This window comes from Sebastes fasciatus, chromosome 4, assembly GCF_043250625.1.
Source record: "Sebastes fasciatus isolate fSebFas1 chromosome 4, fSebFas1.pri, whole genome shotgun sequence".
NCBI lineage: Eukaryota > Metazoa > Chordata > Actinopteri > Perciformes > Sebastidae > Sebastes > Sebastes fasciatus.
The window spans coordinates 7,437,739-7,453,210 of record NC_133798.1 but is presented as its reverse complement, the minus strand read 5'-3'; the positions used below and the strand labels follow the sequence as shown (position 1 = coordinate 7,453,210).

The 15,472-nt window shown below is 40.8% G+C and overlaps 1 protein-coding gene across 1 annotated transcript; it reads right to left on the bottom strand.

Annotated features, from left to right (window-relative positions):
• Positions 1-4,072: 4,072 nt before the first annotated feature.
• il17c (interleukin 17c) lies at positions 4,073-9,688 on the bottom strand. The gene is made up of 3 exons (XM_074634303.1): positions 9,235-9,688; positions 8,904-9,136; positions 4,073-4,968 (listed from the first exon to the last, which is right to left on the bottom strand). The coding sequence occupies exons 1-3, from the start codon at positions 9,247-9,249 to the stop codon at positions 4,719-4,721; spliced, it is 498 nt and encodes a 165-aa protein (XP_074490404.1). The 5' UTR covers positions 9,250-9,688; the 3' UTR covers positions 4,073-4,718.
• Positions 9,689-15,472: the final 5,784 nt, after the last annotated feature.

The following is a 15,472-nucleotide window of genomic DNA, read 5'->3' as shown; positions in this document are numbered from 1 at the left end:
ATGAATGAAGCGGTACACGAGATGAAGCCGACGAAGCAGAGGCACTGTGTGTGTGATTGACCAATCAGCGACGGTCATCCCTGCTTTTTGGGAACTTAACTTAAACCCTGTTCCCTGCGCTGGTAACACAATGAGTTCCTCAAAAGGTTCTAATTCCAGGGGAAAGTTCCTGCTGTCAAAACAGGGCTATAGTGTGCCAACAATCCAGTATGAACAATACCAAAACCCTGAAACTGAAGCAGCTAAATGGAATATTCAGCCATCATTCATTTTTCTATTTACACCTTTTCCTTCGGTGATATGGCAATATGTCTTCAGTGAAAAAGGCCAATAACTAAACTAATACCAGAGTGGATTATGACAGAAGACAGACCAACAACTCAAGCTCACCATGCAGGACCTGTTTTTATTGATATTGAACTTAAAGGAACTGTTTGTAACTTTTTACAGGTATAATTCTACCGGGTCGGGATACCATGCGCGCTCGCGTGTGGCCGGAGTCTCTCCTCCTCTGTCTGCTTGCCTTCACTATCACACCGCCCGCGTTCTCGCTGTCTCGCTCCACCTCTGGATGTGCATGCGCGCTCACTCCACACTGCAGAAGAGTTAGTTTAGCTCTGAGAATATCTAGTGAATAAGTGGACGTTTGTGCAGAAATAAATGCTGCAGCTCCTCCAGACCAACAGAGGTTTTCCGTGTCTTGTGAAGTGACGGAGCTCCGCAGAGAGAAACGTTGTAAAACCCTGTAAAGTGTCTGCGTCACCCTGAGACCCGCCGACTTTACCGTCCTTCAGAGGCTGTAGCAGATTCAGTTTTAAAGCTACAATGAAGGTACAGGTATCATATGAAACTACAAAACCTAAGGAATCCATTGGTACCAACTGCGTCATGCTTGTCGGGAAGGAGGCCAAATAACGCTCCAAAGTTAGGCTACATTATGGCGAGGAAAAACTGGCATGGCCATTTTCAAAGGGGACCCTTGACCTCTGACCTCAAGATATGTGAATGAAAATGAGTTCTATGGGTACCCACGAGTCTCCCCTTTACAGACATGCCCACTTTATGATAATCAAATGTGTTATTTTTTAGCCTTGGATGGATTATTGGTCATTTTGATCAATTCTCGAGTGGTAAAAATTTTTTTAATTTAGCACCAAATCTTTGTAACGAATGGTATCAACCTAAAAATTGCTGCAACAACTTATGAGAAATAATAGAGCATGTGAATAGCCATAAAACACTTCTATCATAATGTTCTAAACCCTTATACACTTTTATAATTTATTTTAATTGATTTATTAGATAAATAATTAATTCATGTTTATTTCTGATTACTGACTAGAACAATTTGACACACAGTGCTGATGGATGGCTTTCCTAGCTACATTGACAATAAGGGAGTTTCTGAGCAGTTTACACAACAGAAGTGCTCGCAATTCCATTCGCCGAAAAATGCAATACTTGCAGAAATCTCCAAATGTCAAAAGTTTTTGATCCCAAATCACAGCATGGCTTTTTCTATGTGTGTTCCTCATTGTCTTGGTGTCTTAATGTGGTATTTTGGAGGGGGAGTTTTTTACCCCTGAAAAAATAAAAAATCCCACTGGAGAATCCCCCCATTTTTTACCACTGGATTATCCAGTGGTAAAAAATAGTTAAATTTAGCACCAAATCTGTGTAACAAATGATATCAACCCAAAAATCACTGCAACAACGTATGAGACGTAATAGAGCATGGGGATGATCATCATATACTTCTATCATCATGTTATAAACCCTTATACACTTTTACAATTTATGAATGAATGAATTAATTCATGTTTATTTCTGATTAATGACTAGAACAACTTGACACACAGTGCTGAGCTGCATCTCAAATTAATCTTCAGGTTCTCAGCTTTCAGATGACGCACACCACTTCTGTGACATCTACTGTTGACCTGCTATCTCCCCCTAAAGACCCCCTCTACCCCTCTAAAAAAGAATAAAACAGGTCTATTGTGGGTCTCAAAGGGTTAAAATACAAATTTTCACTGCTATGAAAATTCCATATTTAGCCACATTTACAGCCACTACATAACTGTGCCACGATGTGCCTTCCATCTTGTGTTTTACACTTTTTGTATTACAGTTTGTGAAGCGAATATGACATAAATATTTTCTATAATATTTTTGAAAGAGTGTGGGTAGGCACTCAGGTATAGTATAGGAATATTATACACTGTAGTCCAGGGGTCTCAAACTCGCGGCCCGCGGGCCAATTGCGGCCCGCAAGACGATATTTTGTGGCCCCCACCTTGATATGAAAGTTTAATGTTAGTGCGGCCCGCAAAGTTTTTTTTGGGGGCATTTTTTCATTTTTATTGACAGGACAGTGGATAGAGTCTTGGAAAGGGGGGAGAGAGAGAGTGGATGCGGAAAGGGCCACAGGCCGGATTCGAACCCGGGCCGCCGCGGTCAGGACCAAGTCTTGTTACATGGGCGCCCGCTCTACCAACTGAGCTAACCAGGCGCCCTCGGCCCGCGAGTTTTATGTGAATGGCAGTTTGCCGTGGAAGGTCCCTTTGTTGCGCGAGCCCGAGCTGAACGAACCTACCAATCACAGTGGGGTATATGGCTCCCGGGGGCGGGCAATCGGCCGGGCTTGATGCAAGCAGAGAAACATTTCACAACAACTATGGCGGCGCCCGTGTAACATCGCATAAGCTTGATTAAAGCTTGATTTATACTTCTGCGTGTAATCGACGCCGTAGCCTGACGTGCACCTCTCCAGAAATGTAACTACACGTCCCGGCGACGCAGACCGCAACAGCTGTGATTGGTCCAGTCTCTCAGCGATGCTGAGCGGCCAGGACCAAGTTCTACTTCTCTCTGCCTCCATCTTTTCAATGTTTGTTCACACAAATCCACTCAGATATATTTTCTCTTTTCGGCGTTGCAGTAATGTCAGTAAAAGTTCTGTGGTTCAACAGTTATTAGCTCCAACTCCCTCAGTTTCTGTTTGTAGTACAAGAAGAAGAGGAAACTCATAGAGACGCCGCCGCCAACTAGCGGTTTGGTGGTGTAATTGCAGAGCAACACAAACACAGCAGGCACAACTTTATTGCGGAGTGACACCAAGTGGAATGAATATATATCTTGTCACACAGCCCCAATCATGTCTTTTTCAAAGCCTGCAGTGAAGAGAAAGGTTGGTGACGAGCACAGACAATTTCAGGAAAAGTGGGAGACGCAATAGAGGCCATGTTCAGAAGAACCGTTCATGTTCTTCAATGTTCCATTAATGTTCAGGACAGTTCATGTTCAGAAGAACCCATTCAAGTTAAAGAACTGTTAATAATGACGTTTGAGAAGATTGTTGTTTTTTTTAACAAAGCTCCTTTTGTGGCCCAGCCTCACCCAGACTCTGCCTCCAGCGGCCCCCAGGTAAATTGAGTTTGAGACCACTGCTGTAGTCTCTACTTCATTGTGTATTTACAGCGTGACTTACACATTGTGGTTGTAAAATAATAAGTATCCACCACAAATTAAAATAGAAAGTCAAATCATAACTTGTGGGGAAGTTTGGGGGTGTGAGCTGTATGTCGCTTTTTTTAACGGATTTCTGACTTTGAGTGGTTTTATTGATGAAAATATAGGAGGATGTTTCCTAGTCACTTAGACATCTGCATCCTGGGTAGCTTTACTGTACATCAAGGAACACAATAGAATTAAGTCTATGACTTTATTACGTTATCCATGTCATTTTCTTAGTATTTTCATAATCTAATGTTTAATTTATGTGTTGTTTTTAGACCACACCCACTCACACCCACTACATTACAGTGGACAGTTATACCCAGAACCTACAAATCCTGAATAAATATGTAACAAAGAATACCTGACTCCTACTCACCCCACAGAGAAAGTCATGCTTCTCTAACTGGCCACCAACCTGAGCATATAATGAAATTACCAAAACCCACTGACATCATCTGGACCTTGGTAATCCAGCCTCACACGTTCCAATATCAGCTTTGAATATATAGAATATAGAAACACAAGAATTTGTTTTCTTTCAAAACATTTCTCTTTATTGCGCTTCAAAGAAGCCAAACTTTTGGTCTTTAGTAGACTCATTAAGTCCCACTGGGACGAGACCTACAAGACATCAATCATAAATAAATACAAAGTTTTCCTCATCCACTCATGAGCATTCTAAAGCCTTCAAATGCTCAAACATTCCATGTGCAAGACAAACCAAATAAATAGATAGTTATCAAAATATTATATATATTATATATTAGTGGTTAAATTATTATTTTAAACTATACAAAACTATATAATAGCTATTTTCTTCGATGACAAGGCCTTCAATATGAAAAGAAGTACAGTGAAATACCAAGCTGCACTGGGCAGAGCTGTAAACAGTCCTACAAAACATACATTATAAATGTATCTATGACAAATAAATATATGACAATAAATAAGCCTATAAAGGCTGATGTGACTTTTGACTTTTGAAGTCTTATATTATCCCAGAACTATCCCAGGGGTGTCGGCTGTGTGATGAGTCCAAACCAAAGTGCTGGAACCTGCTGACCCATATCTGCCCATTAATCACACCGTAGGACCTGACACCCCGGAGTTACACTGTCCAGAGAACTTTATGCATTTTAAAACAAATACAACATGAACTATAGTGTGCCACTTTGACAACAGGTCTGGATGGATCCCTTCTAGGGTGAGGACTTGGCTCTGGCGCAGGTACAGCCCACAGCTACTTTCACAGAAACTGGCTTCAGATAGTACGTCTTTCCATCTTCGCAGAGCTCCCTCTTGAGAAACACCCTGCTCTGCTTTATGGGGACTGAGTTGTAGTCGAAGCTCTCTACTGGGCGTTTGTTGTCCTGGATCAGGACGCATCCGGAACACAGGCACTGAGCCTCGGCGTAGGTGGAAGGAAAGTGGTCCTCCTTTGTTACAAGCCTGGAAAGGAAGAAGAGGACTCAGTGAGCAGCTTATCCAAAGATATGTGTCATCCAATAAGATTACGCTTGATTATTGTATTATGATTTCTTCTTTTTCTTTACCAATAAATTAAAAAAATCGAAATAAAATGTGTTTTTTGGAGACAACTACACTTTGTATGTTTAAACATACATAAAAACCTGCACATTAATTCCAAATGATTTATGGAAATATTCTGAGTATAGCAAGTGACTGGGGGTTTCACTTCTCCTGATTATGGCCTGAGTCCAGATTGGAACATATCATGGCTTAAATAGCAAATGCAGAAAGGATTAATAATAAAATAACAATTCACTAAATTTATTTCTATGTATTTATTTGTTACATTTTGTTTTACAAAGTTAGTAAATCAATGATTAAGTCCAGCCTGGTGTTGCCTAATAGAGGAATGATCCCAGTCACTTCCTCACAGTGAGGCATACAGTTGATTAATTAAACACTGGTATCACATCGGTACTCGGTATCAGCTGATACAAAAAGCTCAGGTATCGCTTTCGGTATCGGTACTGAAAAAGTCGGACCGGTGCACCCCCTACTCAGTAAAAGTAAAAATACAACAATGTAAAAAATACCCCATTACAACTGTAAAATAAAGTATTTAAATCCCTTCACTTTTTCACATTTTCTTATTTTGCAGCTTTATGCTAAAACCAAATTAATTTTCCCTGGTCACTGGTTACTGGTTAACAATGTATAGTGATTCATAAACGAAATGTAGTGGAGTAGAAGTTTAAAGTAGCATAAAATGGAAACACTCAAGTAAAGTGGAAGTAGTAGGCCTAGTTACTTTGCACCTGTACAGAATCCATGTGTAAAAATATACTTTTAACTGCTTTATTTATTTGGTTTGGGTGCATATTCATAAATAAAGTTGTGGTTAATGAAATTACTAGAAACTGCCACGCAGCAGACCTAAGGTCAGGTAGCACTGAAGCATATTGGTTGGTTTGTCTCTGGGAAAATACTACAACTCCGATATATTGTGTGCTGTGTGCACTACCCTTGGTTGAGACTTGGTGGCGACAGACTACACAATGCACAGAGGGGCCTCACAACTCATCTTTTTCCCTTTGGGCCTCCAAACATATTAAACCGGCCATGAATCTTGCAGTTTACGATTATCATATTATAGGGCAAGAATCTAGTAAAAACAACCAAAGTATAATCAGCCAACCTTTGGGATTTCTCATTAAAAATGTAAGGAAAGATGAGAAACAGAGTTAGAGCGGGTCATCCACTAATTGGAAGGTTGGCGGTTCGATCCCCGGCTCCTCTAGTCCACATGTTGAAGTGTCCTTGGGCAAGATACTTGCCCCTGAACCATCGGTGTGTGACTGAGTATTTAGATTAGATCCTGATGGACATACTGTTACTGTACATACTGTTGCTGCTCTAGAAACAACATCTAGCCCAGTTGTATTTACAATATTACTATATGTATAGCTAATATGCACACTTCAATATTTGTTTATTTATCGCAAGTCGTATCGTCATCTCTATATCGAACAATGATATCGCACATCGCAGATTTTCCACATATCGTGCAGGCCTAATGGCAGCCTCAGCCATCAGTGTATGAATGTGTGAATGCTGACTTGTAGTGTAAAGTATGAGGGGCCGTACAAGACATAATTCATTCTTGCACTCACACACACATGCATTCTCCTTCCACATACATACATTCTCCTTCCACATACATATATTCTCCTTTCACATATATATTTTCACTCTCACATACACATTTTTACACTTACACACATGTATTATTTACTCTCACTAATCAACTCTGAGTAGGTTGAACCTGAACATAAGAAGCCATCATCAGTAGAGCTCTGATACTACGATTCACATGGCGACAGGTAAATAAGAGGCAGAGCCTCCATTTGAATCCAGTCCACGTAGAGATTGTAGTACATGTACGTACAGTATATGCTGACTGTGCACATTTATCTATAAAAAAGTCAGAGCGGGGAAAAGTGTCAATAATATAATAAAGTTTTATTCAGTGTGGTCCATTAATTCATCTTTTACCATGGTGGAATCTGACTGTGTATTAGACTGTAGCCTACATTACATCTACAATATATTTGTTTTGCTCTGATGGGGACAAAACACAGGAGCAGCAACTGAAGATGAAAAATATAGTTGAAGATTTAAAAATATATTTAAACACAGAGACATGATTGTAAACTCACAGTCTGATCCAGTAATAATGTGCTTGGTGATTCAAAGGTTAAATAGAGAAGGTGATAATATACACCTTACATAATGTAATCTTAGACTGTCTTATCTTGTTTGTAAGGCGTCCTTGGGTGTCTTAAAAGGCGCACATACATATATACATATATTCTTCTCACACATACATCATACTGAAGCGCTTTGAGTGGTCGGAAGACTAGAAAGACGCTATATAAATTAAATTAAAAAGCATTGTGTTCGTACAACAAAGAAGAGTGTGTGTGTTTCAGTCTGTGGGGTGGATTTGTGGAATGGGTTGAAGCGGAGCACAAATATAAATCACTTTAAAAAGCTATAAACAAAAAATAGATTTTTGGGAGGTATATGGATGAGGAAGAGTTGAGATAAGGGTTGTGTTAAGGGTATATTTACTTTTTAAGTCTGGATGGATATGTGGGTTGTAAATAAACTTGGGATGCTGTTCATATATTTAATTTAGGATGTAAATAAATCTGGGATAGTTTATATATTATATTAAATTATCATTCTATGATATATGAGTTAATAGAGGAGAAGTGAGAAAGGGGTAGGGAAATATTAGTTTCCCTTCTCCTTTTCAGACACTATTACTCATGTTTTGTTTGTTATTATTTTGTATCTGTTGTTATTTATTTGTATGTTCCAAATAAAGTCTTTCATTCATTAAATGTCTATAAAAGTCCATTTAGCAATTAGAAAGCCGACTGTAGGAAGCAAACAGGGAAATAAACTCTGCAATCAGCAGGTAATAAAGTGTTATAGATTGGAGATAGCCCTCAGTGAAGCAATTCACGTCATTCCCTGTGGGTGTGTGTGTGTTTCGATAGAGCCGCGGTCACTGGAGGGAGAAGGGATTTCCCCTCCTCTGGAGATCTGGGTGTGGCGCACGCCAGCGCGTCATAGGCGCTCAAAGCCTCGGGCAAAGTGTGCCACAGCACGGCCACTCTCATGAGTAAGAAGGTCAAAAGGATGCACGTCTGCAAATGTTGTGCAAATATTAATTTCCCCTTTAAGAGTTCATCATTTCACTGAAGCTTTATGGTGCTCATGCATCATCATGTGCAAACAGGATAGCCTTTATTTTGGTATCTGTGAAAACTTTATAGGATTCTTATGAATTATTTCCCAGTCCAGTCGCTCTCACAGCTTCCCCAAGACAATCTCAGCCTACAGTAGGATTTTTTTTTTTTTTATCTCATGATGAGCTCATTGAGAGTTTCCAGTCTAACTGGAAGCTCATCCAAAAAAGTAAATAAATCACAGCATCCAAACCAAAAGTAAAGGATCACACAGTTTAACCCTTTAAAGACGCTGAATTTCACTGAAGCCTTATGATGCTGATGCATCATCATGTGCAAACAGGATCATTTTTATATCAGCTTTCTCCTTATTTTAAGATATTTTGGTATCTGTGAAAACTTTATAGGATTCTTATGAATTATTTCCCAGTCCAGTCGCTCTCACAGCTTCAAGACAATCTCAGCCTACAGTAGGATTGTTTTTTTTAATCTCATGATGAGTTCATTGAGAGTTTACAGTCTAACTTGATGATCATCCAAAAAAGCAAATAAATCACAGCATCCGAGCCAAAAGTAAAGGATCACACAGTTTAACCCTTTAAAGTCGCTGATTCCATTCATGTGGTGTATGTGAGAGAAGTTTGAAATGTCACTTACACGTATCTCCAGGGGGAGAGAGACCTGTCGTGGATGTGCTGCGGCGGCTGCTGGAACAGCTCCACCGGGCAGGACGCAGCGGAGTCGGGCTCTGCAGCGTGTGCGGGCTCCGGAGGCTGCGGGTAGTGACTCCTCAGCTTCCTCTCAGCGGCCAAGTTCAACTCCTGCTCCTTATAGCACCGGGGCATCCCGGACGACCACACGGGACCGACGATAAGTCCAAAGATGAGAATCTGTGGAGGAGAAGAGAGTCAGAGAGAGAGTCAGACAGCTGGAGTGATGGAGAGCAGCCTCAGCAGCAGCAGCAGCAGTCTGTGTGCGTCTCACTCACCTGCTTCATGTCCATCCTCTCTTGTCTCTTGTCTCTTGTCTCTGACTGATGTGTTCTGCTTTTTACCTGCCTCCATCCTCAACCCGGCTACTATTTATTGAGTCGGTGCAGCTGGTGGGAAATACCGGCATGCGTGAGGGAATGGAAACCTTTTTTATTTCCTGGACTTCCTCTTTCCTAAGTGAAAGTATCCGCGTGCATGTAGGTAGGTAGACGAGAGTTGCATGCACGTGCTGTTGTCATAGGAATTCATTAGAGACCGAGCGCGAACCCAGGAATGTCCTGCACGCGCGCGCACGCACACACACACACACGCACAGGTGAGTGCAGAGAGAGGTTGACATCACCCAGGAAATATGCAGTCAAACACAGTGTGTTGAAACCAGAGACTGCTGTTGGAGAGATCTCAGTCTAATTTAAGAGCGACCTCTTGACCTTTTAACCAACATGAGGCAATAACCAGAAGAGCTACCTGAAGGTAGGCCCTATTATATTATATACAGTATATAGGCTGTAAGTGTCTGTGTATTATATGATATAGACTGTGTTTGAAGTGGAAAACAATAAGTGCCGGTACTCCTCTTATTCACATGTTGTTGTGTGTGTATCGGCCGGTGCCAGCAATCTCTTGCAACTTATTCCTATGTATTCATTATTCCTTTAAGCATGTTAAACTGTATCAGTCATAATCAGTTGTGATTTTATTGTTATAATATAATATTTGGGCTATGCATCTTCTATAGTAAGTCTATAATACTCCAATAATGTTCTAACTGGAACATTATAGGGTTAAGGTGGTGTGTTTGTATATAGTGTTAATACTTAAAGTGCTTTCTGTGTTATTTGTAGTATCTCTCTATAATATATGATAGGATGTCAGAACACATTTTATTGTTTATTACACTTAGAAAGACAAGACAATTTAAACATCATCCATCCATCCATCCATCTTCAACCGCTTATCCGGGATCGGGTCGCGGGGGCAACAGCTCCAGCAGGGGACCCCAAACTTCCCTTTCCCGGGCCACATTAACCAGCTCTGACTGGGGGATCCCGAGGCGTTCCCAGGCCAGAGTAGAGATATAATCTCTCCATCTAGTCCTGGGTCTTCCCCGTGGTCTCCTCCCAGCTGGTCGTGCCTGGAACACCTCCCAAGGGAGGCGCCCAGGAGGCATCCGTGCTAGATGCCCGAACCACCTCAACTGGCTCCTTTCGACGCAAAGGAGCAAGGACTCTACTCCGAGTCCCTCACGGATGACTGAGCTTCTTACCCTATCTCTAAGGGAGACGCCAGCCACCCTCCTGAGGAAACCCATTTCGGCCGCTTGCACCCGCGACCTCGTTCTTTCGGTCATGACCCAACCCTCATGACCATAGGTGAGAGTAGGAACGAAGATTGAACGGTAGATCGAGAGCGTTGCCTTCCGGCTCAGCTCTCTTTTCGTCACAACGGTGCGGTAAAGCGAATGCCATACCGCCCCTGCTGCTCCGATTCTCCGACCAATCTCACGTTCCATCGTCCCCTCACTCGCGAACAAGACCCCGAGATACTTAAACTCCTTCACTTGGGGTAAGGACTCATTCCCTACCCGGAGTAGGCAATCCACCGGTTTCCTGCTGAGATTTAAACATCATTTATTTATTAATTAATTTGTTTGTTTATTTAGATGCTTCAGTCAGAAATTTAAAAAAACAAAGCAATGATAACATTTAAAGTGTATTCATTTGTTTGTTTCAGAGCACCTAGAGATGTATTAATTTATTCATTTACACAGAACGGTATTTATTTATTTATTTCAGAGCACCCAGAAATAACAATAAAAAACAGTTTATCTATTTATTTGTTAATTTATTTCAGAACATTAAGAAATACAACACAGTTTTAACTGAGGAGAACATGAACCATTGACACAACACAGCAGTTCCGATGAGGTAATACTTCCCGTTTTTAATACAGGATTGTAAACCCCATGGTCTGATATCCAAAAATAGCAGGATTTGTTATTATTTGTACCTCCCGTGTTTTTTATGCCAGGAGAATTTCCAGTAGAGGCTTGTATGGCTGGCCCAGTAACACTGCCAAGCCTCCTTTGAAAGAGATAAGGTGACAGCTGAGCTATTATTAGCACCCCTTTGTGGTTATATCTCAACGGCACTGAGGCATAAGAAAGTCTTTTTTGTTGTCTTTGTATAAAGGGTTACAACACTCTCTCTCTCTCTCTCTCTCTCTCTCTCTCTCTCTCTCTCTCTCTCTCTCTCTCTCTCTCTCTCTCTCTCTCTTACATAAACTTGATGTAACAATAAACAAATAAAAAACGATTTAGAATATAATTTATCTGACCATCCATATCAGTGTTTTTCTTACCAGCCAAAGTGCATTTTTGTCAGTATAGGAACATGTCTAAAACATGTGAAAAACTGACATGAACCTCTATCAATCCTCTCGAGCAGTGAGAATGGGCCTGCAAACGTGTGTCGGGGAACATATCGTAGCAGTAAGGCTCAAGAACATTAGGTGTGGAAATGAAAAATGCTCAGTTTCTATATGTTTCTATATGTTCCCACTGTAACATACTGGACGCTGTGTCACCGCTCGTTGGACTGACAGGCTTCTAGTGACACAAACACACACGTGAGGTTCATCCCCATGCAGAGACTGCAGTGATTGTTTATTAGAAATCTTGTAAGTCGTTTGTTTTACTGCTTAATAAGAAAGTAAAGATAAGCCCCACCCATCTGACTCCACAGTAGGAAGAATGTGTTTCTCACCACATCTCTATAATAAGAACAGAGCCATAGCTGCCCTGTTTCAAAGAGATGTCGTCTCTATTCCAGATGTCATGGCATATTGGAATTGGTTTGTATATGCTATGTAGGGTATTAAAAGAAGGTCTGGATTCTTCCTCATAAATACCTGATAGTGAATAAGGATAAGGAAGTGAATCACTACATGCAGAAATTTAAAAAAAGACCTTTGCAGATTTGTCATTGTTCAAACAATACTTGTGACCATAGGCACCTCTCTCTCTCAAAGACAGAAACCACGTCTCAAACTGGTGATGCCATAGGGTACTGTCTAAAGTCTGGAACGGCTCCATAGACAATAAATGGGAGACCAACAGAATGTTTGTTTTCTTTTAATTTATTCTATTGTAGTGTTGTCAGTTGTGAAACAGAAAATGTTCCCATATACTCACTCACACTCATAAACACTCCCCTGGGTGCTCTCAGTGTCATCTATAACATCTCTCCCATTCATTGTCTATGGAGCAGCTCCACACTTTACACCCTATGACATCACCCGTTGGAGTTTTAGCACTCTAGTTTTTGGATTTGTAAAAGAGTTGTTCATGTTTACTCATATTTTTTGGACTGTCTTAGACCATAGGAATAACATGTATGAATTTTGTATGAGTTTCCCTTTAAAGTCATTATCCAGGCTAAAAGCAGTTTAAACTGTCAAATACAGAAAGGACAGCTGGCAGACACTGTAACAGTAAGACTCGAGAATAATAGGTGTGGAAAGCAAAAATTGTCAGTTTATTTATTATATATGTATTTATTATTAACTGAAATAGAAATTAAAGGAATTAAAGTTGCACTAATCAATATTTTTGTATTAATAATGGAAAAAAACCTCTGTGGGCATTACTAGCAACACCTTTCATATTACATGTCAGTTTTTCCAAGCCCCCAGGAAAAGCGGCGGTCGTTGATCCCAACTTTCGTAATGGCCAAACGGCGGTACTACATATTCCCAGTCCATCACGTGATGCCATTGGGCCCAAAAATAGTTTTCCCCATAGACTTGCATTGGGAAAGAGACGTTTGTAACTCAGAGGATCATTTTTTTTTTAGGTAAATCAACTTTCCTGTATGAACACTCTTATAGCCCGTATTTACATCACTAGGTCCTAAAAGTTGTAAAATGCACTAATAGCTGAATCCAAAGTTATTTCCCTTCCTCCGTTCATGTGAATGAGACCCAGACCGAGGCTGGAGTGCAAGCCGTGACGACAGCGTGACGTTGCTCCTCAACATCGTTACATGAAACAAAAGCATATAATTATGCCCTTTCTTTTTGGCCTATAAGCACAATTACAAAGGTATTTCAGCAGCATCCACCACATATTAAATGATGAGGAAACAAACAATAAAAGTAAAGTGAGACATTTTGGTGACACATCCAATCACCTCAACTTCCTCCTGTGGACTTTGTGGCTTCATAAAACGTCACACTACTTCCTCATTTTCTGTAAGAGTCATTAGTCCTGGAGGACCTTTGCCATTTGAACATGAATGAATGTCATTTGGGGCATTTGCTGAAGCGCCTGATGCTGCCGGTTTCTCTTGGAGGACAGTCTTGAACCTTCTCCCTCTCTCCCATTCTCTCGTCCATCTTATTTTGAGATTCTTACTGCCCTTTCCTTCCTTGCCTTGTTTCCTCTCTGGAGCCATATTCGAGCTAACACGCCAGCCCAGTCACACAGCAGTTCAAGAAAAAGTCATGAAATGAATGTGTTCATAGACATTACATTTTCCTTTTTTTGCGTGATGGTCTGCACAAAATCAATTTGTATGTAATCCACGTAAATGTGAACCAGGAAGTATAGAGAGCGTAGGGAGGAGATCGGGGTGTTTGGGTGAGTCAAGAGTATAGAAGCAATATATGTTCTTTGGGGTGGGTAAAGAAAACACAGGACTTTGGCCCAGTAGACCGACGGCGTTCGTGTCGTGAAACCAGAAGTCAAAGTTGATTTATTTGTCACGTAACTTCCGTACTTAAAGGTTACGGCACTTCCAGAGTTATTTTAACCCAAACCACCATCTTTCCCTAAAGCTACCTAAGTAGTTTTATTTTGAAAATACTAGAGCGGAAATTGAGATGTGTTGCTGGACATTCGTAGGAAAAAGCATGAAAAATACGTTGTTGAAAGTCGTGCTGAGCGTCACGATAAAAAAGGTAAATTCTTGTCTATGTACACGAATCCAATAGATTACATTTCGTGACTATTTCACGAACTGCAGCGAGACTGTGTTCAATATGCCTAACCCCTCGCTTGGAAGCTGGATTGTCAAGATTGCTTGTCCTAAATCAAAATGTTTGAAAGTCAGTCAGAAAATGTCAAACCCAAATGTCTTGACCAGAATCAGCTCCGTCATTAATGTTTGCTTTAGATATGCTTACCCCTTGTCAGCGTACACTTCAGAACAAGACTTCTTCTCCTGCCTTATGACACAACCATGTACATCGCCACCTAAGAAATGATGCATATTATATATGCAATAACATGTCTATTGTATACATATGCAACGTTTATATACACAGACTAACGTTCGCAGACACGTGTGGAAAATAATAATTAAGCTACTGTAATGCAAATTAAACTAAAGCTGAATTTATACACGGCGTAGCAGTGGACCGTCACAGTGTATTGGCGTGTGCAGTGGGATATTTTGTCAATACGAAGGGGCGATCTGTCAACAGAAGGGACTGTCCTCTCATCAACATGACATGTTAGGGACATTCACAGTTAACTTTCCACTGGTCAGTCCCCTCCGAGTGTGTTGAACAGTGTGAAGCCTCTGCAGATGTGAACACCGATGTCTTTGTGTATGTACGCAGAGCAGGGACTTCTGGGAAACTGCTGGCAGCAAATGACAGTTCTAATGAGACGTTACTAACCAGACAACACAGTCTCATGGCAGTTCATGAAATAGTCACGAAATTGTATCTATTGGATTCGTGTACATACACACAAATTTACCTTTTTTTTGTGACGCTCAGCACGACTTTCAACAATGTACTTTTCGTGCGTTTTCCTACGAATGTCCAGCAACACGTGACGCACGTCTCAGTTTCCGCTCCAGTCTTTTCAAAATAAAACTACTTAGTTAGGTTTAGGAAAAGATGGATTAGGTTAGGCTTATAGGAAACAAAACTACATACGTAGTTAGGCAGGAAGAGATAGTGGTTTGGGTTAAAATAACTCTCTGGAGGTGGCGTAACTTATGTACGGAAGTTACGTGACAAATAAATCAACTTTAACGTGTGGTTTCACACGGGACACAAACACCGGTCTCCTGGGCGATAGTACTGTGTTTTTTTTTACCCACCCATCCACCCTGAAGTTTTCCCTACACCACGTTCGCTGCTCTTTATACTTCCCGGTTCACAATTACGTGGATTACATACGAGTTGATTTCATGCTGACCGTCACGAAAAATAATTTGAGAT